At 44.2% G+C, this 26,300-nt stretch overlaps 1 protein-coding gene and 1 pseudogene across 2 annotated transcripts in view; both read right to left on the reverse strand.

Moving 5' to 3' along the window:
• LOC126203605 (uncharacterized) overlaps nt 1-26,300 on the reverse strand; it is a 381,760-nt gene that overhangs the window by 239,967 nt on the left and 115,493 nt on the right. Inside the window, exon 1 of one of the 2 annotated variants that reach the window (XM_049937972.1) lies at nt 5,589-5,793. The exons of the other annotated variant lie outside the window; for it this stretch is intronic. Coding sequence (XP_049793929.1) covers nt 5,589-5,609 — 21 coding nt within the window. The 5' untranslated portion in view covers nt 5,610-5,793. Of the gene's footprint in view, nt 1-5,588; nt 5,794-26,300 lie in introns of those variants that run through there. 2 annotated transcript variants of the gene reach the window in all.
• LOC126204497 (5S ribosomal RNA) lies at nt 622-739 on the reverse strand (annotated as a pseudogene).

Raw genomic sequence — 26,300 nt, forward strand, 5'->3', positions numbered from 1 at the left:
TCTGGAGCTTATACTCGCTTAAATAATGAGAGTTACTCCACCGCACCAGTCATTCTCATGGATGCTGTAAATAAAGTTGAATTGTAATCAAAGCAAATCCCAAGGTGAATCATGACAGTTGCTCGCAAGTTACTTTTACTGGAAACACCTATCAGTCGTGGGATATCTGCAACCACCTAAACACATTTTGTTCAGGTACTAAGAAAGAACGCGTACAAAATAAGGACTTAAGCTTTTCCTTATCGATTTGTCCTGGCATCAGGTACAAACGAGAACACAAAAGTAACAAGAAGTTATCAAACACTGTTACTGACTTTCCCAGGAAACATATGAAATCGTATCACGTATGAAATAGTGCCTCATCCAATTCTTCATAATCCACATTGTTTATTATGTCGTCTAAAGATATAATATGTAATCCACTCCGTCTACAGGCCACGAGTGGCCCATCGGGACCATCTGACCGCCGTGTCATCCCCCGAGCAGCAAGCGGATAGGAAGGGGCATGGCGTCAGTACACCGCTCTCCGGGTCGTTAGGATGGTATTCATGACCGAAGCCACAACTATTCGGTCGAGTAGCTCCTCAATTGGCATCACGAGGCTGAGTGCACCCCGAAAAATGGCAACAGCGCATGGCGGCCTAGATGGTCACCCATCCAAGTGCCGACCACGCCCGACAGCGCTTAACTTCGGTGATCTCACGGGAACCAGTGTATCCACTGCGGCAAGGCCGTTGCCTATATAATATGTAATGCTCCCAGCGATTTTAGTTCCAGCGCTTCTATCTTGTGAAAACGGTTCCGCTTTAAGAACCTTTTTATTATAATAAACAGGAAAATTTACAGGGGTCCATCGTCGGTTAGCAGAGTGAGTGCGAAACTACTGTTATCTTCTTTTTTGGCCGAAAATTTCTATTTTTTCCGCATCGCCTCTCATGAAATGATGTAAGCACGTTTTCACGTTGTTCTTCCACACGTACAAAAGGAATTATCTTTCCTCTTAGCCCTCTCCCACCCGCTCCTCATATGCCACGTTATGAATACATTCAGGCGCCCTGTAAAAGTAGATCCCATTGTAAAATATACGAAGAAGGTTCACAAAAACTACCGTGCAGAGCGGTTTTGGATTGTTACAGTCGATATTGCAGAGATGATTGCTATCGCAAACTTCCGGGATTCAACTCATGTGATATTAGAACATACACCGAAATAAAAGTCGGGAAAGTTGCAGGAATACAATTCTGGCCAAAGTATAAGGAAAGGTTGTTCGTCTTTGTCTTCGACCGACCTGTTACGCAGTCTCTAGTGTATTAGTACGTCGTGCGTACGACTGATCAGTGCGTATTCCGTGTGGTATTGTGTTTGTGTTGTTACGGAAATGTAGGGCAAATACCTTCCAGAAGCAGGAGTCGAACCGGCAAGTAGCGAGCGGAGCAGCACACTTGCGGGTCAGCAAACTATGCTTTGTAGGTCGGATCATGCTTAGACGGCCAACTAAGTTAAATTATAGATCTTGTTTCTGATGGACGCTGAGATGAACACACACTTTCCTTCAACACTTGAATAGGCTTCCCAAATACAAGAAAACGAGTCGGAGGGTAGAAAAGTCATTTTCCCGTTGTGGTGATTAGGGAGGGAAAATTAGCTTAGGAGGGTGTAGGTTGGAGATGAACAGTATCTTTGTTTTGCCACAAATGACCCAGGAAAACCACAGAGAAACCACTTCAGGATGACGACGTGCAGGCGCCAACGCCGTTCCTCTGCCAAATGAGACCCGTTTTTCCTAACTGGGTGCGAGGGCCATCTTATGGGTTATTTGCCAACTACTGTTTGCCCTCGCAGTAGCGTTTACCTGCTTCATCGTGACCAGTCAATAAAATTGTTACCTTCGCCACGTATTGCGGAAGGCTATTGTATAACCTCGTCTCACAGTAACCACCCACACATGACTCGCCAACAAAACTCGTGAACAGAAGTTTCTCAAATAAGGCCCTGACATTCCATTTGTAAAATCGTCGCATTTTACCTAGCGAATATTAAATAGTAACGCTACGGAGGACATCTTCATTCACTTCACATACGGCTATAGATGCTATATCCAAGTTTGGTTTGTGAAGATGGTGACTTTGACATTTTGTAATTATGAGACTGGGGATATTACGAAAGCCTTCAGTCACGGAAGAGCAGTTTCCTTGCCATTAGACTACAAAACTACAGCGATCCCATAACAACCCTGGCGCAATGTTCAGTGTTGATGTATTACCGATGTCGAATACTGTGAGTCTACTTATTCTGCTACCTCGGAGACATTAAAGCCTGTCAGTAAAACTTCTATATGCGAACGTAAATCGGTAAACATACGCGTCAATCCATATCCAGTAACAAGAAACTCAGCATTAAAGAAAAATACGTTGTAGAAATTTTCCAGCAAAGACTAGCATCTGATTGGGTCCCGACAGAGGTTAACATATGGAGACGGTTAAACTACTGGTACTAAAATGTGTTAGCGAGTGACAGATGGGTCAGGGGATAGTGATATTACCAAATGGCACAGAGTAAACATTGATGCTGCGGTGTAACGAACAACACGATGGGCATTCAGTGCGACTAAGAGTTCCGACCAAACTGCGATTAGCCTTCGTCGATCGACTTTGTCACGAATCAACGACGGAGCTATTTTAAGCACGTGCTAACACCTTCAGAACCCCCCTATCCCCCTTTTCTCCTTTGCCTCTCTCCCCTTACAGTTCCGCGCGCTAGGGCGTTCTTATTAATACTGCGTGCTGTAAAAGGTTTCAACCAACGCACATATGAAACGCAGAGGGAAATTAATGGAATACGCAACACACGAGTTAACCGGTATTTTAGAACGATGGACTTTTCATTCATGGTGGAGACGTTTGTGATTGATAAAATTATTTTTAATTGGTTTATTTTCAACATATTCACGTTAAATTTAAATTGATGATTTCAGTCCTCAGAGGGGGGTCGGTAACGGCCAAAACAGGTAATTATATTTTAAATAAATTTTACGTGATTGTGGCACTGAGTAAGCAATTTAAAAAGAAATTCTTGTAATTTTAGTATTGATGCTACATGGAGCTATACGAAAAGTCAAAATTATGTTTATAATTAGGTCGTAGGTATTTGAGCAGGGGAGCGAGACAGAACTGCCGTCTTCGGGGAGCTCCTGGTTTGCTGTCACCATCGTCTTGCCCGTTATGAAGTGTCAAGTGTGTGTGTGTAGTTGTGTGTGTCATGTGGATGGCTGGAGAGCTGTGTGCTTGTGAGGTGTTGTGTTTGTTATGGATGAGTATGAGATGAAAGAAATGGTGGGGGTGAAACTCAGAGCTGACACAACTGGGAAATGTGAGCTACTTTTGGCAACGCGCGATGCTTCCAGGTAGTGTGACAGTAAATTCTGTAAACAAACGCCGGCCGATGTGACCGTGCGGTTCTAGGCGCTTCATTCTGGAACCGCGTGACCGCTACGGTCGCAGGTTCGAATCCTGCCTCGGGCATGGATGTGTGTGATGTCCTTAGGTTAGTTAGGTTTAAGTAGTTCTAAGTTCTAGGGCACTGATGACCTCAGATGTTAAGCCCCAAAGTGCTCAGAGCCATTTCAACCTTTTTTTTTTGTAAACAAACTAATTGTTTCTTTACGAAGCCACTTTATTCGGATCTAGGAAAACTGAAGAAACGACTTCTCTCATTGGTTATATTATCACTCAGACAAGGATGTTGCAAGCGTTTACCATTCCTATCCGTACAAGTCCATTCAAAGTCCCAGCTGGTGAGACTCGTGGTACTTATACTGCGTCGATTAGCACTGCTCGTACGATTTTACAGGGGATGCTACCAGATCATTGTTTCATGGTCGTAGAATTGTCAAGTCATTCTCAGAGACGGCGTCACAAATTGTCCACAAATATATGAAACAGGATTAACGGCGCACTAAAGAGTTCGTTGCCTGGACTCCAGCCACACTACGTTAGTTGTCAGAACAGCGTGCACAGTAGCAGAGGCAACACCCAAAAACATACCACAGATCAATCATGCCGAGGAAAACTTGATAAATCAAAAAGTTTATACGGAAAATCTAACGAAACAATAATTTATGACTGTGCCTTTTACGAAATTGAATCAGAAACAGACACGCAAGGGCGTTAGAAAACATACGTCAAAAGGACGGAGTACTACGGCATGTAAGTGAAATCTCAACTCAAACTAGCAGGAACTGATAGTCAAAGCGGCAGTTGTAGCATGTGATTGCGGTTAGAGTAAAATTCAAATCTGAAAAAGCACCTTCTGATAAAGAGATCAAATGTGAAGCAACACGAAGTTTAATAGTTGAGTGCTGTATTTTCTCCTCTACTTATGTGTAACACAGCTATGGAAGGGAAAATGATCAATATTACACAATATTTGCAACAACTATACTTCGTAAATCCGGGATATTCCTTTACATAGCCATAATAAAATAAATGCATATAATTAATTGTTTCACTGGGTTAAAAATAAAATCCGCGTTGAGTCACGCCTGTTTTTTTTTTTTTATTCGTACATTTCGGATCCTGTTGAGCCATGATCTGTTTGCTCTAAGCTCTGGGTCAAGATAGTTTCACAGCTTGGACTACACAGATGTACAGCGACGAAGGACTCAATGGGTCCACCGTCCGTTACTAAAATAAGAAGTATGACTATAGGCGAGCTCTATTTTGTGACTCAGGTTTGAAATATTTTCACAATGCATAGAAAAAAAAAACTCCTTGCAACGTCAGGGTATTACAGTGCTATATCAACCATATACTAGTAGCCTTATTGAATTGTTGATGGTTGAACTACAAATTAGTATAATACGAGCAGAACATATTTTATCACTTACGAATTGCGATGGCTACGCCACCTCTAGACTTCCCAAATGTATGTCTAAATCGTCGTGAACAGTAGTTTTCTTTTCTTTCACTGTTGCTTAAGACGTATTATAATGTTTTATATAAACAACTCACCAATGGGATTATAGTTTCAATTACTGTTGTAAATCGTGCTACGAGTTTTGGAGGTGAGTTTATTACTGTTATTATTGTTAACTACAGTTTCAGTCGTTGTATACGTAAATGAAATATTTGCGCCTGCAAGATCTGTCCAGAAACGTGAAGAGAAACACGCAGCAATAAGAAAACTTGTAATGTGTAGGTGCAGTCCCGATTATATAGAAAGAATGTGGATTCAAGTAAGTATGAGTACTTGTACATAACAAAAAACTGATAACACAGAGCCATTTGATCTGTCCAGATAATCGAGGATTTTGGCAACGTCAGCAGATTAAAGACGTTCCTTACAGTCTACAGGAGGACACTCTTTGTAGATTCATACTCGTGTGCAGTAGCTGTCGTAGTTTTCGGAAAAAAGTCTAAACTATTTGTTACGAACATAAGGTATACTTAACAAGTTAGGCTATGTTTCCAGGTTAGGAGACTGTTTGCTGGTAAGAGCTCGAGTGTTCCAGAATTTGACGCTGTCGTAATATGTAGCGGAGAGTGAAACTTCGGGTTAGTCGGGCTAGTTCAGGAGTCGGGCGTACTCACCAGGTGGTGCGCTAGTCCCATGACTCGAGGTGATCGGCTAGAGGAGAGCGGAGAAGAGCAGAGCAGAGTACGGAGGAGGAGGAGGTGGAGACGCCGACTGGCCCGTCAGCTGATGGCGGCTGCTGCTCGTCGGGGGTAACGGACCGCACTGGGAGCGCCACACTCAAAACTCTACCTTTTAATATCGGGCTGCCGGTATAAAACTGGCATTAAACAAAAACGGTATCGCCGTCCGGAGGAGGAGGAGTAGGAGGGCGCGCGGGGTCCGCGGCGAGGGGTGGGGGTGGCGAGCGCCGGCTGCATGCGACACATCACCGAGGACGCACGGCGCATGCGCGAGCCACGGCGTGGGCAAGGTCGCGGCGCGTGCCGGCTGGACCGGTTCGCGGCGTCCTCCTCACCCCCCAGTGGGGCAGGGTGACGGGGGGGGGGGGGGGGCAGGGGGCCGGGGGGCAGGGGGCCGGCGCGAGAGCGGGGCCGCTCCCAATTACCGCACTGCCCTGCCGCGGCCGCAGTACCGCACGGATTACGCCAAGGGCGCGCGCGCTCTTTGGGCTCGGCGCGCCATTTAGGAGTGGCCCGCCAAATGCCGGACAGCGCTCTCACTTTCTGGTGTTTCGCAAGGGAGGAGCCATCAGCAGACCTAAACAACTCTGGCGAGATATACCATTCGTCTTACGTTACTAATTTCAAGCACGTCTGTCTATACAGGGTGTTACAAAAAGGTACGGCCAAACTTTCAGGAAACATTCCTCAGGCACAAAGAAAGAAAATATGTTATGTGGACATGTGTCCGGAAACGCTTACTTTCCATGTTAGAGCTCATTTTATTACTTCTCTTCAAATCACATTAATCATGCAATGGAAACACACAGCAACAGAACGTACCAGCGTGACTTCGAACACTTTGTTACAGGAAATGTTCAAAATGTCCTCCGTTAGAGAGGATACATGCATCCACCCTCCGTCGCATGGAATCTCTGATGCGCTGATGCAGCCCTGGGGAATGGCGTATTGTATCAAAGCCGTCCACAATACAAGCACGAAGAGTCTGTACATTTGGTACCGGGGTTACGTAGACAAGAGCTTTCAAATGCCCCCATAAATGAAAGTCAAGAGGGTTGAGGTCAGGAGAGCGTGGAGGCCGTGGAATTGGTCCGCTTCTACCAATCCATCGGTCACCGAATCTGTTGTTGAGAAGCGTACGAACACTTCGACTGAAATGTGCAGGAGCTCCATTGTGCATGAACCGCATGTTGTGTCGTACTTGTAAAGGCACATGTTCTAGCAGCACAGGTAGAGTGCCGGCCGGAGTGGCCGAGCGGTTCTAGGCGCTACAGTCTGGAACCGCGAGACCGCTACGGTCGCAGGTTCGAATCCTGCCTCGGGCATGGATGTGTGTGATGTCCTTAGGTTAGTTAGGTTTAATTAGTTCTACGTTCTAGGCGACTGAAGACCTCAGAAGTGCATAGTGCTCAGAGCCATTTAAACCATTTAACAGGTAGAGTATCCCGCATGAAATCATGATAACGTGCTCCATTGAGCGTAGGTGGAAGAACATGGGGCCCAATCGAGACATCTTCAACAATGACTGCTCAAACGTTCACAGAAAATCTGTGTTGATGACGTGATTGCACAATTGCGTGCGGATTCTCGTCAGCCCACACATGTTGATTGTGAAAATTTACAATTTGATCAGGTTGGAATGGAGCCTCATCCGTAAAGAGAAAATTTGCACTGAAATGAGGATTGACACATTGTTGGATGAACCATTCGCAGAAGTGTACCCGTGGAGGCCAATCAGCTGCGGATAGTGCCTGCACACGCTGTACATGGTACGGAAACAACTGGTTCTCCCGCAGCACTCTCCATACAGTGACGTGGTCAACGTTACCTTGTACAGCAGTAACTTTTCTGACGCTGACATTAGGGTTATCGTCAACTGCACGAAGAATTGCCTCGTCCATTGCAGGTGTCCTCGTCGTTCTAGGTCTTCCCCAGTCGCGAGTCATAGGCTGGAATGTTCCGTGCTCCCTAAGACGCCGATCAATTGCTTCGAACGTCTTCCTGTCGGCACACCTTCGTTCTGGAAATCTGTCTCGATACAAACGTACCGCGCCACGGCTATTGCCACGTGCTAATCCATATATCAAATGGGCATCTGCCAACTGCGCATTTGTAAACATTGCACTGACTGCAAAACCACGTTCGTGATGAACACTAACCTGTTGATGCTACGTACTGATGTGCTTGATGCTAGTACTGTAGAGCAATGAGTCGCATGTCAACACAAGCACCAAAGTCCACATTATCAATTGGGCCAACTGGCGGTGAATCGAGGAAGAACAGTACATACTGACGAAACTAAAATGAGCTCTAACATGGAAATTAAGCGTTTCCGGACACATGTCCACATAACGTCTTTTCTTTATTTGTCTGTGAGGAATGTTTCCTGAAAGTTTGGCCGTAGCTTCTTGTAACACCCTGTATACAGGGGAATAATACGTATTTTATCATGCAAATGCCCGGGTTCCCGGGTTCGATTCCCGGCGGGGTCAGGGATTTTCTCTGCCTCGTGATGACTGGGTGTTGTGTGATGTCCTTAGGTTAGTTAGGTTTAAGTAGTTCTAAGTTCTAGGGGACTGATGACCATAGATGTTAAGTCTCATAGTGCTCAGAGCCATTTGAACCATGCAAATGCGAGTCTCGACTTTGTATTTTGGAAGGCATCATCGGTGGCCTGAAATATATAAATATATACTAACGTTATAAATGACTATCTGTTACGTTTTCGTGACTAAGCCGCTGACCGATTTTGACAAAAGTTGACATGGAGATAGCTTGAACGACGAGGAAAAACGTAGCCTACTTTATAATATGTGTCGAACAACATATTTGTTGGTTTAGAGAATATAGTGCGAAATATGGAACAGTGATTACTCTTTAAAAAAGCTATTTACTCTTTGAATTTTGGAATTCATCATATTTCTGAAAATGTTTTTATTGTTTGATATGTTCTACATAATATGATTCGACGTAATGCATACAATGGTCATACAGTCCTCATGTGTTTAATCCACACTAATACCGCTATTATTAACTGCGAAAGTAACTCACTCTTGTTATGTTTTCACTCTGCCGCTGAACCGATTCCGGTGGTATTTGGTACGGAGGTAGCTTGAACTCTGAAGCAGACTCCAGGCTGGTCTCAATAGTTGTATATTGTTGAGTACTTATTAACATTCTTAAATATCGTATACGTGAATAGCATGCACAGGATGCTGGCACGATGCTCGGCGACTCTTAATTTTTATAGATTATTCCGTGAAAATACATATACAATGTTGTTGTGCACGTGGTTTGTGATACTGAGTTCCTACTCCACCTGGCATAGCTGGAGAGTTCTGCTGCAGATACAACAATATAATCGGACGGTAAGCCAGAGAATCGTATTTAAAACTATTACTACAAGCATCGCAAACGTAAGCCTGATTTAGCGCATAGTTCTCAGGGAGCTCAAGCTACGACAGAAAGTTACTAGAGTCCAACAAACTTCAGTGCAGTCTCACGCCCGCTGAAACTTGGGCGCAGGACGTCGGGCGGCCTTAAGAGCTACAGAGACATTAGAACAGTCACAGACCCGTCGGTTTTATGGGAATTAAGCGTCACGCGTCTCTTACAGCTTCCAAAACGCTTCAAGAGTTACAATGACAGCGTCGTTGAAAGGCTGTACGACAAACACAGAGTCGTGCCTTTACATGTGGGACGTGCGAAGCTTTTGGTGGGGCTGCATTTGATTATGATCTACTAACTGACTATGTTAATCATAAATTGATCACCCTAGGGGGATTGATCAAAAATGTAGACAATGTAGCGCATTAAAATGGAACGGAGAAACGACTGGCATGTGTTGCTCTTGTGCCAAAATCTCACATCCATTACTAGGTGAGCCAGAAAAACCCTTAACGACTACTTCAGTATGAATGTAATTAATTCAGGCATTTTTCAAATATTATTAGAAAATACAATGCGTGCTTTCAGATTCGACAGATAGCAAAATCACAGAAACACATTATGTACCTACATACCGGCACTGCATACATTTTTTATGTATACAGCACTATATATACAGACATCTCAAAATTACACTCCTGGAAATTGAAATAAGAACACCGTGAATTCATTGTCCCAGGAAGGGGAAACTTTATTGACACATTCCTGGGGTCAGTTACATCACATGATCACACTGACAGAACCACAGGCACATAGACACAGGCAACAGAGCACGCACAATGTCGGCACTAGTACAGTGTATATCCACCTTTCGCAGCAATGCAGGCTGCTATTCTCCCATGGAGACGATCGTAGAGATGCTGGATGTAGTCCTGTGGAACGGCTTGCCATGCCATTTCCACCTGGCGCCTCAGTTGGACCAGCGTTCGTGCTGGACGTGCAGACCGCGTGAGACGACGCTTCATCCAGTCCCAAACATGCTCAATGGGGGACAGATCCGGAGATCTTGCTGGCCTGGGTAGTTGACTTACACCTTCTAGAGCACGTTGGGTGGCACGGGATATTTGCGGACGTGCATTGTCCTGTTGGAACAGCAAGTTCCCTTCCCGGTCTAGGAATGGTAGAACGATGGGTTCGATGACGGTTTGGATGTACCGTGCACTATTCAGTGTCCCCTCGACGATCACCAGTGGTGTACGGCCAGTGTAGGAGATCGCTCCCCACACCATGATGCCGGGTGTTGGCCCTGTGTGCCTCGGTCGTATGCAGTCCCGATTGTGGCGCTCACCTGCACGGCGCCAAACACGCATACGACCATCATTGGCACCAAGGCAGAAGCGACTCTCATCGCTGAAGACGACACGTCTCCATTCGTCCCTCCATTCACGCCTGTCGCGGCACCACTGGAGGCGGGCTGCACGATGTTGGGGCGTGAGCGGAAGACGGCCTAACGGTGTGCGGGACCGTAGCCCAGCTTCATGGAGACGGTTGCGAATGGTCCTCGCCGATACCCCAGGAGCAACAGTGTCCCTAATTTGCTGGGAAGTGGCGGTGCGGTCCCCTACGGCACTGCGTAGGATCCTACGGTCTTGGCATGCATCCGTGCGTCGCTGCGGTCCGGTCCCAGGTCGACGGGCACGTGCACCTTCCGCCGACCACTGGCGACAACATCGATGTACTGTGGAGACCTCACGCCCCACGTGTTGAGCAATTCGGCGGTACGTCCACCCGGCCTCCCGCATGCCCACTATACGCCCTCGCTCAAAGTCCGTCAACTGCACATACGGTTCACGTCCACGCTGTCGCGGCATGCTACCAGTGTTAAAGACTGCGATGGAGCTCCGTATGCCACGGCAAACTGGCTGACACTGACGGTGGCGGTGCACAAATGCTGCGCAGCTAGCGCCATTCGACGGCCAACACCGCGGTTCCTGGTGTGTCCGCTGCGCCGTGCGTGTGATCATTGCTTGTACAGCCCTCTCGCAGTGTCCGGAGCAAGTATGGTGGGTCTGACACACCGGTGTCAATGTGTTCTTTTTTCCATTTCCAGGAGTGTATTAGTTTACTTACTCATCATAACAGAAATACTGTTTTGCAAGTGAAGCAGCGGGTAACAGCGACTATATACATATCTTTGTGGGCATCGTTTTGTTTCATGTATCTCGCCTCTACATTTCCACTAATGCGGGATTTGTACCCGCTGCTCTGTACATGTTCCTTTTCTGGTTTTAGAGTTGTTCTTCTGCTTTCTGCCATTCGAGGTTCTTTTAGCACTGACACTCTGTACTTCATTACTTCATGCTTTTTTTTTTTAATGGAGTTCCCAACTGTCCAGTACATGTTTGTGTTATCTGTGGTGCGGGCGCGTTCGCTCGCTTGTGTACTCTAACCTTGTGTTTCGTGTGTACCATGTAAACCAGAATAGTATACACTGAAATAAACGTATATTTTAGGCCACTGAAGATACCTTTCAAAAAATAAAGGTGAAACACACAGTGTGCGGTAAAATTCGTTTTGTTCAGCTGCATGCAATTGGACCTATCTGTAAATGATCAACAATTACTACACGGAACTGAGGACAACGGGCCAACAAAACTTGATGTTACAGCAGTCGCTCGTATATATATATATATATATATATATATATATATATATATATATATATATATATATATATATATATATATATATATAAAAAAGCACAGTGAAAATCCGGTGAAGCTTTGCACACATGTGCCGCAATGTCCCTAGTATGCCCTTCTATCGCGCTCAGAAAACAGTGTCTCCCGCCAATAGTGAAGTCCTGCTGAGGCGTTCCGCCTGATTCCGTGCTGCTCATATAAAGTAACTGCCGTGTGTTTCTTTCTTCATGACAGTTCTCGGCCACACATTGTATGGGCAATGAGGACGCTCCTGCAACGTTTTCCATAGGAGGCGTTCGATCACCCATCATACAGCCCGGACTTGGCTCCCTCTCATTTTCATCTCTTCGCTCGCACGAACCGCTGGCTACGGGGACAGCATTTTGGCACATACAACGGGCTGCAGACCAGCGTAGAGAATTGGCGAAAAGCACAGGGGGCAGACTTCTTTGACGAGAGTACTGGGTAGTTAGTACCACGCTATGACAAATGTCTCTAAGTTCAAATGGCTCTGAGCACTACGGGACTCAACTGCTGAGGTTATTAGTCCCCTAGAACTTAGAACTAGTTAAACCTAACTAACCTAAGGACATCACAAACATCCATGCCCGAGGCAGGATTCGAACCTGCGACCGTAGCGGTCTTGCGGTTCCAGATTGCAGCGCCTTTAACCGCACGGCCACTTCGGCCGGCTAAATGTCTAAGTCAGAGCAGCGATTGTGTAAAGAAGTTGCCGGAAAATATACCTAATGTTGCATAAAAAGAATTTCAGACTGTCACTGTGGTTTCCATTTGGTGACCGATCTGAAGATGAAAAAGGAAAAAAATAGCCCTCGTATTTTCGCTCATCAGACGCGAACATCTTCAGCATCTCTTTAGAGTTTTAAATACCCACTCAGCGCCGTCTTCAGAAGAAGGTGGTGTGAGTTTCGCATGGAATATATATTGCATATTGTTTGGAATGGTGTATGAGCCAAAGCACAGGTGGAAAAACTATCGCGTGTCATTTGGAAAGCAAGAGCAATATCGACATGTACAAAGGTTGTAGTTGTTGACATTGCCTGAGTCACGCACGATTTCTGGTTTGATGAAATTTCGGGCCCCGTATCTTACCTCCACTGGAGTACTATGCACCTCGATCTTGTTCCCACATCGACTATTTGTAACAGCGGATAAAGCATAGCAGTCAACATACCCCCCCCCCCAATCTGGTAGAGCTCCGTGGGCTCTCATCGTGAATGGGTGGATCAGCTGCATACGGCACACTTTCAGAAACTCGTTCTCCCCGCCTCGGTGAACTGACGCCAATCTGAAGGCCGCAACCATACGGTAGTATGTGGTATATCCTCTCCTTTCTCACAATCAGTTTTAATTACGATAGCAGGGCATACTCATTTTAAACGAGTTTATTTCCCAATCAAGGTTTTGTTCTAATAATAATAAGAAAGGCTAAAGACCAGATAGAGATTGGTTGATTGATTTGGAGGAGGGGACCAAACAGCGAGATCATCGGTCCCATGGGATTAGCGAAGGATGGGGAAGGTAGTCGGCCGTGCCCTTTCAAAAGGACCATCCTAACATTTGCCTGAAGCGATTTAGGGAAATCACGTAAAACCTAAATCAGGATGGCCGGATGCGGGTTTGAATCGTCGTCCTCCCGAATGCGAGTCCAGTGTGCTAACCACAGCACAACCTCGCTCGGTCCAGACAGAGGGCGGAGGGGGAGATAAATCTTGGGGGGGGGGGTCTGGACATAGAGAGGGGAAGGAGTAGACGGGAGAGAGGGGGGCAGCAAGAGGAGATGGGAGAGGGGGGGGGGGAGATCAACTCGTGTATGCAATTTCAATACATATTTAGTAATTCTGAAGCACTGCTGGGTTCGCTAGTAATACCATATAGACCAAGGATGTAACGCAAGTACCCTCACGTAGGACAGTCTGTAAAAGATAAGAAGTGTTCAAACAAATGTCAGAAGGACAAATGGTACCTCGCTAAATATAACGCTTCAATATCTAAGTACCTAGGTTTGTTAATTAACTTACAAATGATACTCCGCAAGCCACCACACGGTATGTGGCGGAGGGTGCCATGTACCACTACTAGTCATTTCCTTCCCTGTTCCACTCGCAAAGACAGTGAGGGAAAAACGTCATCTATATACCTCTGTATGAGCCCTAATTTCTCTTAACTCCTTGGTCCTTACGCAAATGTACATTGGCAGCTGCTGAAGGGTTCTGCAGCCCGCTTCAAATGTAAATTGTTTAAATTTTATCATTAGTGTTCCTCGGAAAGAACATCGCGTTCCCTCCAGGGATTCTCATTTGTGTTCTCGAAATATCTCTGTAATACTTGCGCGTTGTTCGAATCTACCGGTTATAAATCTAGCAGCCCACCTCTAAATTACTTTGATGTCCCCCTTTAATTCAAATTGGTGTCAAACACGAACATTCGAGCAGTACCCAAGAATAGGTTGCACATGTGTCATATGCTGTCTCCTTTACAGATGGACCACACTTTCCCAAAATTCTTTTGACAGATGATCCACACTTTCCTAAAAGTCTCCCAATAAACCGAAGTCGACCATTCTCCTTCCCTACTGCAGTACTTACATGCTCGTTCTATTTCGTATTGTTTTGCAACGTTGCGGTGTCACACAGACACTACTAATGCTGTATTCGAACATTATGGGTTTGTTTTTCCTACTCACCTGCGTTAACTTACATTTCTCTACATTGAGAGCTAGCTGCCATTCATCACACCAATTAGAAATTATATCTGACTCATCTCGTATCATCCTAAAGTAACTCAACGACGACACCTTCACCTACACCACAGCAACGTCAGCAAACAGCCGCAGATTGCTGCTCACCCTGTCACCCAAGTCTGTTATGTACACAGAGAGCAATAGCTGTCCTGTCACGTAATCCTGGTGCAGTCCTGGCGATACCGTCGTCCCTGATGAACACTCACGATCGAGCTAAACGTACTGGGTTTTGTTACTTAAGAAATCTTCGAGGCACTCACATACCTGGAAAGCTATTCTGTATACGCTCGTACCTTCGTTAACAGTCTGTAGTGGGGCGCCGTTTCAAATCCTTTTCGGAAATCTAGGAATATGGAATCTGCCTGTTGCCCTTCATCCACAGTTTCCAGGATATCGTGTGAGAAAACGGCAAACTCAGTTTCGCAAACGCGATGCTCTCTAAAACGAACTCAGACTATGTTCAAGAACCCTGCAGAAAACCGATGTTAAGGATATTGGTCTATAATTCTGTGGGTCCGTTCTTTTATTCTTTTTATATACAGCAATGCCTTGCGCTCATTTCCAGTCGTTTGGGAATTCGCTCTGGGTGAGAGATTCGCGATGAATAGAACCTAAGCAAGGGGCAATGCCGTGGAGTATTCTTTGTAAAATCGAATTGGGATTCCAGTCGAACATGGTGACTTATTTGTTTTCAACTCTTTTAGTTTTTTCCCTGCACCTCAGATGCGTATTACTATGTCCTCCATACGGAGGTCTGTGCGATGGTCAAAAGACGGCATGTTTGTACGATTCACCTGCGTAAACGATTTCTTAAACGCTCAGTTTGAAACAGGAACATTAGAACTTTACGTACTTCTTCAAACATTTCACTGGTTATTACTTTATGGTGCTTTATATGAAGATAATACTCTGCACCCTATCACGTCTTATCAGTAATAATAGTTCCCGTCGTTGTACGTAAAATATTCTAGCTATAGTACCTATGTTCTCTGCTCAAATTACATTTCATTTGAATGCGATTGTGCTCATCTTGACAATCACATACAGTTAATTTTCGCTATTGACCCCCATGTATCGCATTACTTGGTTGTTAGTTATTAGTTGTAAAGTATCAGTAAATTCTGCCATTTGAAAAAACGCATGCAAGAATAATTCGATTCTATATGTTTTATTTTCAAGCATACTATCTGGAAATAATCATACGATCTAAGCTCCGCAATACAGGCCACCACTCCATAGTCAGTGCTGTAACAGTGACCCATAAACGTATAGGTCACTAACTCCCTAGAACTGTTTTGTGCTCTTACAGCCGCAGCAGTAAGTGCAGTTGTTAAACCATTTATTTTCCAAAATGCATGTTTCAAAAATGGCTCTGAGCACTATGGGACTTAACTTCTGTGGTCATCAGTCCCCTAGAACTTAGAACTACTTAAACCTAAGGACATCACACACATCCATGCCCGAGGCAGGATTCGAACCTGCGACCGTAGCAGTCGCGCGGTTCCGGACTGAGCGCCTTAACCGCGAGACCACCGCGGCCGGCCAACACATGTTTCTTTTGTTTATGTAAGATCATACCACCTCTGAGATTTGATTGCTTCATCACGTCATGACGAAAAGCGTCGAGTGTATCTTCCAAATCTTGACGATGGAGCTATCGATTCGAAACACGCATCGAAAATAAAAACCAGAGCAACCAAAATAAAGGATTTTTATTCGTTAAATCTATATTTTTCACTGTCTGTGTGGCACGTGAAATCGTTATGGATTCGTTAGAATGAGTCATGTTTAATGCATGAGGTAGATCGCCACCTGCTCTGTTTTACGTGACGCGACAGTTGGGCCATCAACTCCTCTTTTGTGGGATACTTACCTCGTTTCAGTGGTAGCAAGGCATTAAGTCACTGAATATAGTTATTGCTGTAATTGTTTCGCGACGTAACAACTTACTAAAGGAATGAAGTAGCTCAAATGTGACAGCCTGTAACATTTTTAGTTAAAAACAAGCAAAACAGAGTCAAAAGGGAAGAACGGAATCCCTTGCAGCGAGGTGGTTGTTACGAAATTCCGAATCGAGTCATCATCTAGAAATCGATTCCACGCGGATCTTCGGACTCTTCCCGGATCTGCTGTCAGAAGTTCCCAGCCCGCCGGTCTGAGAAGGCTTGCAGCTAACGCCCAACAGGTTTCCCATGGCGTAATGGCCACTGCTTAAGTCACCGCGGCCGGGAAGCAACACGGGCTCTCGTGTGGGATGTACTGTCTCATTTTGGGGAAACACAAAAATTCCGTAGTCGTGTTCCTTAAAAGTACTCGTTCCCAAGTTCCTGTTCCGGACTTTACTAACGTCACAGGAGTACTGGGAACGACTGTGTGCTGGTTTAAAAATTTCTGATACGTATTACTGAAGTTGCGTTCACAAAGGTCAAATGGTAACTTACAATCCACAGAAGTTCGATAACGGTATGCAACGCGAAAATGAAATTTCGTAAGCAGAAAGTTCAGTACCTTAGAAACGTCTCTCACTGTACGACTGACTGCATCACAAGAATACACTGTCCCAAAACTGCTGAAATGGTTTATAATATCACTTTTCCACACATGAAGCGTCATCTCCAAACTGTTTCCTACAGAAATGAAGGAAAAGAAATACATGGCGCTAGGTCGACACTGCATGAAGGTTGCTATATGTCCATCTTTTCAGAGATGGTTGCGGGACTCGGCTGTTCGACACAGGATGTCAAATCCAACACCTTTCAGCCGTATAGTTTCCAAACTTATTTTATTTCGCTACCAGTTTCGGCGAATTACTACGCAATCTTCAGGCCTCTGACCGACGTGTAGGAAGATTCCACTTCGGTTCTGGTAAAAACATAGACCAACATTCGAATACTGGTATCTGTAGATTTCTGCTTGCTATAGCGGTCACTTCAACCATCACCTGTCGACCAAAACGAAGGAACTTTAAGCCCACCGCACGCAGCTCCAACTGATTCACTGCTAGCATACTCTATTGCGTGTCCAACAACGAACATCCCTAAGCGGTGTTATTCCACGTTCGAGGAAGTCTTACACAGTCTCGCCCCAGCCTTTTAATGACTAGTTAGTATTTTTCTCTTCTTTTAAGAGCAGAGGTAATAGTCTGACTATGAAGTGTGTTATTTGCTGTTAAAAGAAGACTCACGAATACGAAACATGAAGTAATAAGTTTGGAGGAACAAGTAAGTTATCTTTGTAAAGCAATATCAGTCTTTCGTCTGACATACTTCACTTCTCTTTACCTTCCTTACCTTTCCTCCTCCTAGCCGCGATTAGTTAAGATGCGTATATTAAAGTATGTTACCTTAACTGAGAATAATTACTCATTTTTGCTGAAACATTGTGCCATGTTCTTTTATCTTGTACCCGTAACATCGTTGCTATGTTATTGACAGGTTTTACAGTAGAAGTGCGGGTGAGTCTTATTTTATGAACGGGAATAACCGGTTGGGGCGATATCCGCTTAACCACCATTGCGGCCATCTCACCGAGATAATCACGAAATGTAGTAATTACCTACAACGTGCTTACAATTAAGTTCTCGAAGTCTGATTGCTCAGTGCGAATAAAATTGTCACATTTAAGGTAGTCGGAACTTCTATGATCGCGAAAATAAGGAGCCAAAGCAGAACTCCTAAAGAGTGATACCGTGTCTTATGGGAATGCCATATGTAGATTTCTTCGTCTGCTCAACTCGCTCTCTGAAAAGCAACTTACTGGGTAATCCCGACGTGTAGGAAATTACGATCGCCCAGCGTAGTTAACTACACAAGGCTGGTCATCCACAATGGCTTACCTGAAACAAAAAACGACAACAATCAGATCGACGGTAGGTGATACAAAAGCCAGTGCTTCTACCTACAAAATATTATTTCTCCACAGCTTAACAAGCAACAGTGGATTATACCTTACTTTCTGACCGACTTTTGTAATACGTAACTGAGATATTCAGACACTGTGTCGGACTGAGATCAATATGGGGCTTGTTTTTCGCAGAACGTGCTTTCGGCAAAGGAAGTACTCAGACGCGTTTCAAAGGGATCAAAATACACTATATAACTAAACCTATGCGGACACACCTGTGTAATGCGGAATCTAGATTAACATGTTTTTATTACGTCGCTTTCTAGTCTGTCTGTTCGGTACAAATTTTACAATTGATTTTAAACAAACTTCCCGATGAGATAGATACTTGAGACTTTGGATATAGTTCAGAAATGGATGGCAATGCAATATTAACTCGCTTTCGTGTCTGGTGCGAAGCGGAGGGTACTCTGTGTCCCATTGCTATTTCCCCGTCTTCCTGTTCCAGCGGCGAATGTTTCGCGGTAAGAAAAATAGCCGGTAGGGCTACGTGTGAGCTCGATTCCCTCTAATTCTTACTTTCACGGTCTTATCGCAAGATATACGTAGATATACATATGGGTTCACTCAGGTGAAGAGAGACTGAAATAAACCTGAAATTTACCACATGTCTATTCTAATTCCTTCAAAACGTATGAAATCGACTCAAAATTTCCACACACAAAACACTAAAAAGCAGAAAACAAAAAAGATTTTTGATATAAAATGTTTCTACAACGGAAAAAAACTATAAAATAATTTCTTCTAGCCCCATACAGATAATACTGAGAAGTTGTGCTTGTGCTTTTGAATAGGTATGACAATACTTGTGAAGTTTGAAACGAAAAACGCTTGGCGCGTGCAGTAGATAATAGTAAGGACTGTAGAGATTAGCTGTCGTTGCGAAAAATCGCACAACAGTGAAATAAAATAGTTACTGACTTAAATACGATAACTGATGCACGAATAGTTCACTTATTACACGGGCCCCAGTTTTACGCTTTAAATTTTATTTGTATTGTCATGTTGTTGTCGTCTTCAGTCCTGAGACTGGTTTGATGCAGCTCTCCATGCTACTCTATCCTGTGCAAGCTCCTTCATCTCCCAGTACCTACTGCAACCTACATCCTTCAGAATATGCTTACTGTATTCATCTCTTGGCCTCCCTCTACGATTTTTACCCTTCACGGTTCCCTCCAGTACTAAATTGGTGATCCCTCGATGTCCCAGAATGTGTCCTACCAACCCATCCCTTTTTCTAATCAGGTTGTGCTACAAATTTCTTTTCTCCCCAATTATATTCAGTACCTCCTCGTTAGTTACGTGATTTAATCTTCACCATTCTTCTGTAGCACAATATTTCAAAAGCTTCTAGTCTCTTCTTGTGTAAACTGTTTATCGTCCATGTTTCGGTTTGATACATGGCTACACTACTGACAAATACCTTCAGAAAGGCCTTCCTGACACTTAAATCGATTCTTAATGTTAGAAAGTTTCTGTTCTTCAGAAACGCTTTTCTTGTCTTCGCCAGTCTATATTTTCTATCCTCTCTACTTCGACCATCATCTCTTATTTTGCTGTCCAAAAAGCAAAACTCATCTACTACTTTAAGTGTCTCATTTCCTAATCTCTCTCAGCATCACCTGATTTAATTCGTCTGAATCCCATTATCCTGATTTTGCTATCGCTGATGTTCATCTTATATCCTTCATTCAGGACACTATCCATTCCGTTCAACTACTCTTCCAAGTCTTTTGCTGTCTCTCACAGAATTACAATGTCATCGGTAAACTTCTTCTCCCGGAATTTTAATTTCTATTCCAAATTTTTCTTTTGTTTCTTTTACTGTCTGCTCAGTATATAGATTCAATAACATCGGGGATAGGCTACAATCCCTGTCTAGCTCCCTCCTCAACCACTGCTTCCATTTGATGACCTTCGACTCTTATACCGGCAGTCTGGTTTCTGCGCAAATTTTAAATAGCCTTTCGCTTCCTGTATTTTACTCCTGTTACTTTCAGAATTTGAAAGAGAGTATTCCAGTCAACATTGTCAAAATCTTCTTCTAAGTCTACAAATGCTAGAAACGTCTGTCTTCTATGAGAAGGCGCAGGGTCAGTATTGCTTCGTGTGTTCCTACATTTCTCTGGAATCCAAAATGGTCTTCTCAGAGGTCGGCTTCTACTAGTTTTTCCATTCTTCTATAAAGAATTCGTGTCAGTATCTTGCAACCATGATTTATTAACTGATAGCTCGGTGATTTTCACCCCCATCAGCACCTGCTTTCTTTGGAATTTGAATTATTATATCCTTCTTGAAGTCTGAGGATATTTCGCCTGTCTCATACATCATGCTCACCAGATGGAAGAGTTTCGTCATGCCTCGCTCTCCCAAGGCTATCAATAGTTGTAAGTGAATGTTGTCTACTCCGGGGGCCTTGTTTCGACTTAGGACTTCCAGTGCTGTGGCAAATTCTTCATTTAGTCTTGTATCTCCCACTTCATCTTCATCTACGTTCTCTTCCATTTCCATAAACTGCCCTCAAGTACATCGCCCTTGTATAGACCTTCTATACACTCTTTCCACCTTTCTGCTTTCCCTTCTTTGCTTGGAACCGGTTTTCCGTCTGAGATCTTGATATTCATACAGGTGGTTCTCTTTTCTCCAAAGTTCTCTGTAATTTTTCTGTAGGCAGCTTATATCTTTCCCTTAGTGAAACATGCGTCTAAATCCTTGTTTGTTCTCTAGCCATTCCTGCTTAGCCATTTTGCACTTCCTGTCAATCTCATTTTTAGACGTTTGTATTCCTTTTCACCTGCTTCACTTACTGCATTCTTATATTTTGTGCTTTCATCAATTAAATTCAATATCTCCTGCGTTATCCACGGATTTCACGTAGCCCTAGTATTTTTACCTACTTGATCTTGTGTGTGTGTGTGTGTGTGTGTGTGTGTGTGTGTGTGTGTGTGTGTGTGTGTGTGTGTGTGTGAATTGCTGAAGGACCAAACTGAACTGCTGAGGTCATTGGTCCCGAGACTTAAACACTGCTTAAAGTAACTTATGCTGGTGCACCGATTATAAAAATTTCAAATGCTGTGATAATCTACTCATTAAGAGGTATACACTTATGTATAACACATTAAGACGGGTATTAGTGTTAGAAACTGTGTAGTCTTGACGGAGCGTAGCTCATGGCGCTCAAATACGCAGTTTATGTTCGCGCAGTATGTAAGAGTAAGAAAACTTAAGTGACTTGAAGCAAATTTAGCACGTAATTTCAAACCTGTACGAAACTTTTCCTGGCAGATTATTCTGATTATATTCATCCAATCTTTAACAATGAGAGAACTTAAGCGACTTCCAATAAGAGTTAAACATAATTTCAAATATTAAAAAAAAAATTCTCTCTCACTTAAAGTCAGATATTATCTCATTTGTAATGAAAAGTCTGAAGCTCTTTTATATATTAGAATTCGATTATTGAAAGAATGAGAGCTTTACTGGTTGAACAGTAGATACAATGGGAGGCGGACCCACCAGTATAAAAGGAGGCACGGAATACTGTGTTGTAACTGGAGAAGCAGTAACAGTATAATAGGTCGGTCAGTAGACTAAAGTGACTTCAAACGTGGATCAGTCACTGGACGTCACTTGACTAACAAACCAATCAGGGACATTTCAATCCCTCTAATACTGCCCACGTCGGCTGTGGGTGATGTAGTTGTGAAGCGGGAACGCCGAGCATTGTGCAAGGTCGTTCTAAAATATAGCAATAATTAAACTGAGAGAATCACTCGTGAGTTCCAAAGCGGGAACAGTAGTCCAGCTAGTACAGTGACTGTGCTTACGGAATTGAAAAGAACGGGGTACACTGAGCAAGCAGCTTCTCATAAGCCACATCTTTCCGTAGTGAATACTGTGCGGCGTGTGGTGTAAAGAGCGAAGCCACTGGACAGTGGATGACTGGAAACAAGTGATTAGCGCTCATGACCCTGCGGCAATCCGATGGAACGGTTTGGATTTGGCAAATGCCTCGAGAACGTTACCTGCGGTCAACTGCATTGCTAACGGAGGTGGTTGTGTTACAGTACGGAGGTATTTTTCGTGGCTAGAGAGTCGGCCTCTTATCACTAAATGCGGAAGGATATGGACACAATTTGTGTACTGAATACAGTACAGGAGCATTACGGAGAGGAATTATTGTTTCAGCACTATAATGTACCCTGTTCCAAAGCAGTACATTTGGAGCAACGGTTCATGAACCACAATATTCCTGAAATGGACTGGCCCGCCCAGAGTCCCGTCTAGTGAGACCAACTTCCAAATGAGACACCTTTTGGACGTGTCAGAATGTGGGCTTCATTCCAGACCCCAGCGTCCAACATCATCACTATCTTCCACACTTTCGGTTCTTCAGTAATTCCTCCGCAGACATTCAGACACGTCACTGGATGCGCTACCGGCAGGACTGAAGGTGTCATAAAAGCGAAGGATGGATATAGACGTCCACCACTAGGTGTGCGGATACTTTTCACCAGGTGGTGAGCCTTCCACCTGATTTCCATATTCCACAGAGTCGCGTGTGCTGCGTGACTAGAAACTTCAGGAGGTGGGATATGGTGAAGAATGGACGATCCACAGCCTCTGCGTCGTTGACCATTCACTCTGAAACGGAGTGTAACCTGCAACACAACGCTGCACCAAGGTAAGCAGACTGTACGGGTCATTCCGAAAGGACGAAGTTAGCCTCACTTGCCTCCTTACAGGGCAGTGTTTTACGGGACAGGGAGTTATACTTTGTAGGAGGAACCAATGGTGTGGTGTTGTGGCTTACGCCACATTATAACGCAGACTGCTTGGAGGTTTTGGTTTGTTGCGGAATTGCCGTTTTATTTAATGGGACCTTTTCATTGATTTAATCAAACTTTTATGATAAGACTGGCTTTAGAGCGGTGGTTGAAGACATCTCATTCGCCTTCGTAAAGGCCATCAACTTCTGCACCAGTTTCATTTTCCCTATTTTTATTCAAATGGTTCAAATGGCTCTGAGCACTATGGGACTTAACATCTGAGGTCATCAGTCCCCTAGACTTAGAACTACTTAAACCTAACTAACCTAAGGACATCACACACATCCATGCCCGAGGCAGGATTCGAACCTGCGACCGTAGCAGTCGCGCGGTTCCAGACTGAAGCGCCTAGAACCGCTCGGCCATCAGCGGTAGCCCTATTTTTATTCAAGAACGTAATGGGGGAAGAGAGATTTTTCAGTAACTCTTTGCGTACGCTCTAATTTTTTGTATGGTCCCACACTGGTAATTACTCGACACTTTTGTTAGAGGAAGCAACATTGCGTTTCTAGACTCGTTGTGGAATGTGGAATCTGAGTGATACACAAAGCGTTCTGGTTGCGTCTCCCTCTGCACTTCTGCGACACTTTCGAGCTGACAAAACCATCCCATCACGTGAAAGGGTGTCTCGTCTGATAACGCAAGTAAAAATTGTCTTCCAGCAGGTCGATGTGCCATCACAAACTATTCGCTTTGTTTCTTCTCGGGGCCGGCCGGAGTGGCCGAGCGGTTTTAGGCGCTACAGTCTGGAACCGCGCGACCGTTACGGTCGCAGGTTCGAATCCTGCCTCGGGCATGGATGAGTGTGATGTCCTTAGGTTAGTTCGGTTTAAGTAGCTGTAAGTTCTCGGGGACTGATCACCTCAGAAGTTAAGTCCCATAGTGCTCAGAGCCATTTGAACCATTTCTTCTTGGGACAGTTTGGTGACAATAATGCAGCTCTATTGGTCTGTTACATACCAATTACCTTTAAGTACTGTTAAGTGATGTCAGGTTTAACATTTTGCTCTTCTTACGATCCCTTCATGTTGATCCTGCCCTTTAGTTCTTACGTCTGGTACCAGTAACAACATCTATGTCTATACTTCGTACATCATTATGACGTAAGAGTTATTTTCCATTCCATTCTCGAACGGAGCGTCTGAGGAAAATTTATTTATAAAGCTCTGATGTGAGAGGTATTGAGGAGGTATTGAATAGGATTGGGGAGAAGAGAAGTTTGTGGCACAACTTGACTAGAAGAAGGGATCGGTTGGTAGGACATGTTTTGAGGCATCAAGGGATCACAAATTTAGCATTGGAGGGCAGCGTGGAGGGTAAAAATCGTAGAGTAAGACCAAGAGATCAATACACTAAGCAGATTCAGAAGGATGTAGGTTGCAGTAGGTACTGGGAGATGAAGAAGCTTGCACAGGATAGAGTAGCATGGAGAGCTGCATCAAACCAGTCTCAGGACTGAAGACCACAACAACAACAAACAACATGTGAGATGCTTCTAATATAATTTCATCTTCAGTTTCTCAACTGGAGAGGTATCTCGAGGGCAGAAAAGCAGCCAGTAAACCGACTCTTGGAATTCTCTGTAGATTTTGTCTCCTCCTTCAAGATGTTTTTAGATTTTTCAACACTTCTGTTACCATCTCCCGATTCAAACACGTCTGTCACCATACTCAGCCATTATAAGCAAAATCTTTCGATGTCAAACTACAGTTCCTCAGTACTGCACCGATAAATCAAAAATTGAAACCTGATGTCAGCTTTACCTAAAGTGAGGATTCGTGGTCGTTGCAGTTAACATCCTGATGCATTCTTACTCCCAGGCACTTTATGTAAGACGACGTATTCTAGTCGTGACTCGATTTGTAATTAAAGGAAGAAAAAATGTGTTGTGTACTTCACAACTGGATATCAGCCCACATTAAGAACTAGTAGCCACTCTTTAGCTTAAGCTGATGTTTTTCCAAGATCTGACTGACTATTATTGTAATTTTTAGTGACACAATACTTTCTCTGCTCAACTACTCAGATTACAAGTAGTACCATACGCCAAATTATTAACTTACAACACGATCGTAATGGCCCTATCAAACAGTGGCACAGTGCAAACTGAACCGTCCGCATGAACAACACTGCATGGCACGTCTTGTCGAATGTTGGGTTTCTGAATAAATAATTCTGTTTGCAACTTCTCGTTACGTGAGTGGCAGTGGTTCTGACGATACCTATCCGGGTGGGCAGTCACTTGTTTCGCACGCTGTGTACCGCAAGCAGAACCACCAGCGGCGGGTGAGTCCAGAGCCTCTGAGAGCCAGGACTGAGCCTGGGGCAAGGTGTGTGATGGGCCCCATTTCCAAACATACCAACCATATTTCACTGTTATTTTAAAACAAGGTTTGACATGATTTAAACGTAAGGTACGACAGTGCACGGTACCAATATGTTCCGTAAAGACGCGCGGAAAAAGCAATTTTTCAAAACATACCTTAGGTCTTATTAATCACAGAAATAAGGTGTCAACAATTTCGGATAGCCCTCGGTCTATCGACCATTTGTATGCCTATAGGAAGAACTGGTATACTATAGCTATCCTGCAATACAGGGTCAAAACTTGATCATCATACACTTTCTTCAGCCTAGGCAAATTGAGCAAATCTGTTGGTTCTTCTGCATTAGATGTGGTCTAGGGTGCACCCGAGACGGCTTATACAAGCGCCATTCGTTCATGGGCGATTCTACATCTACATCTACATTTATACTCCGCAAGCCACCCAACGGTGTGTGGCGGAGGGCACTTTACGTGCCACTGTCATTACCTCCCTTTCCTGTTCCAGACGCGTATGGTTCGCGGGAAGAACGACTGCCGGAAAGCCTCCGTGCGCGCTCGAATCTCTCTAATTTTACATTCGTGATCTCCTCGGGAGGTATAAGTAGGGGAAAGCAATATATTCGATACCTCATCCAGAAACGCACCCTCTCGAAACCTGGCGAGCAAGCTACACCGCGATGCAGAGCGCCTCTCTTGCAGAGTCTGCCACTTGAGTTTGCTAAACATCTCCGTAAC

The sequence above is a fragment of the Schistocerca nitens genome, chromosome 9 (assembly GCF_023898315.1).
Source record: "Schistocerca nitens isolate TAMUIC-IGC-003100 chromosome 9, iqSchNite1.1, whole genome shotgun sequence".
Classification (NCBI taxonomy): Eukaryota; Metazoa; Arthropoda; class Insecta; order Orthoptera; family Acrididae; genus Schistocerca; species Schistocerca nitens.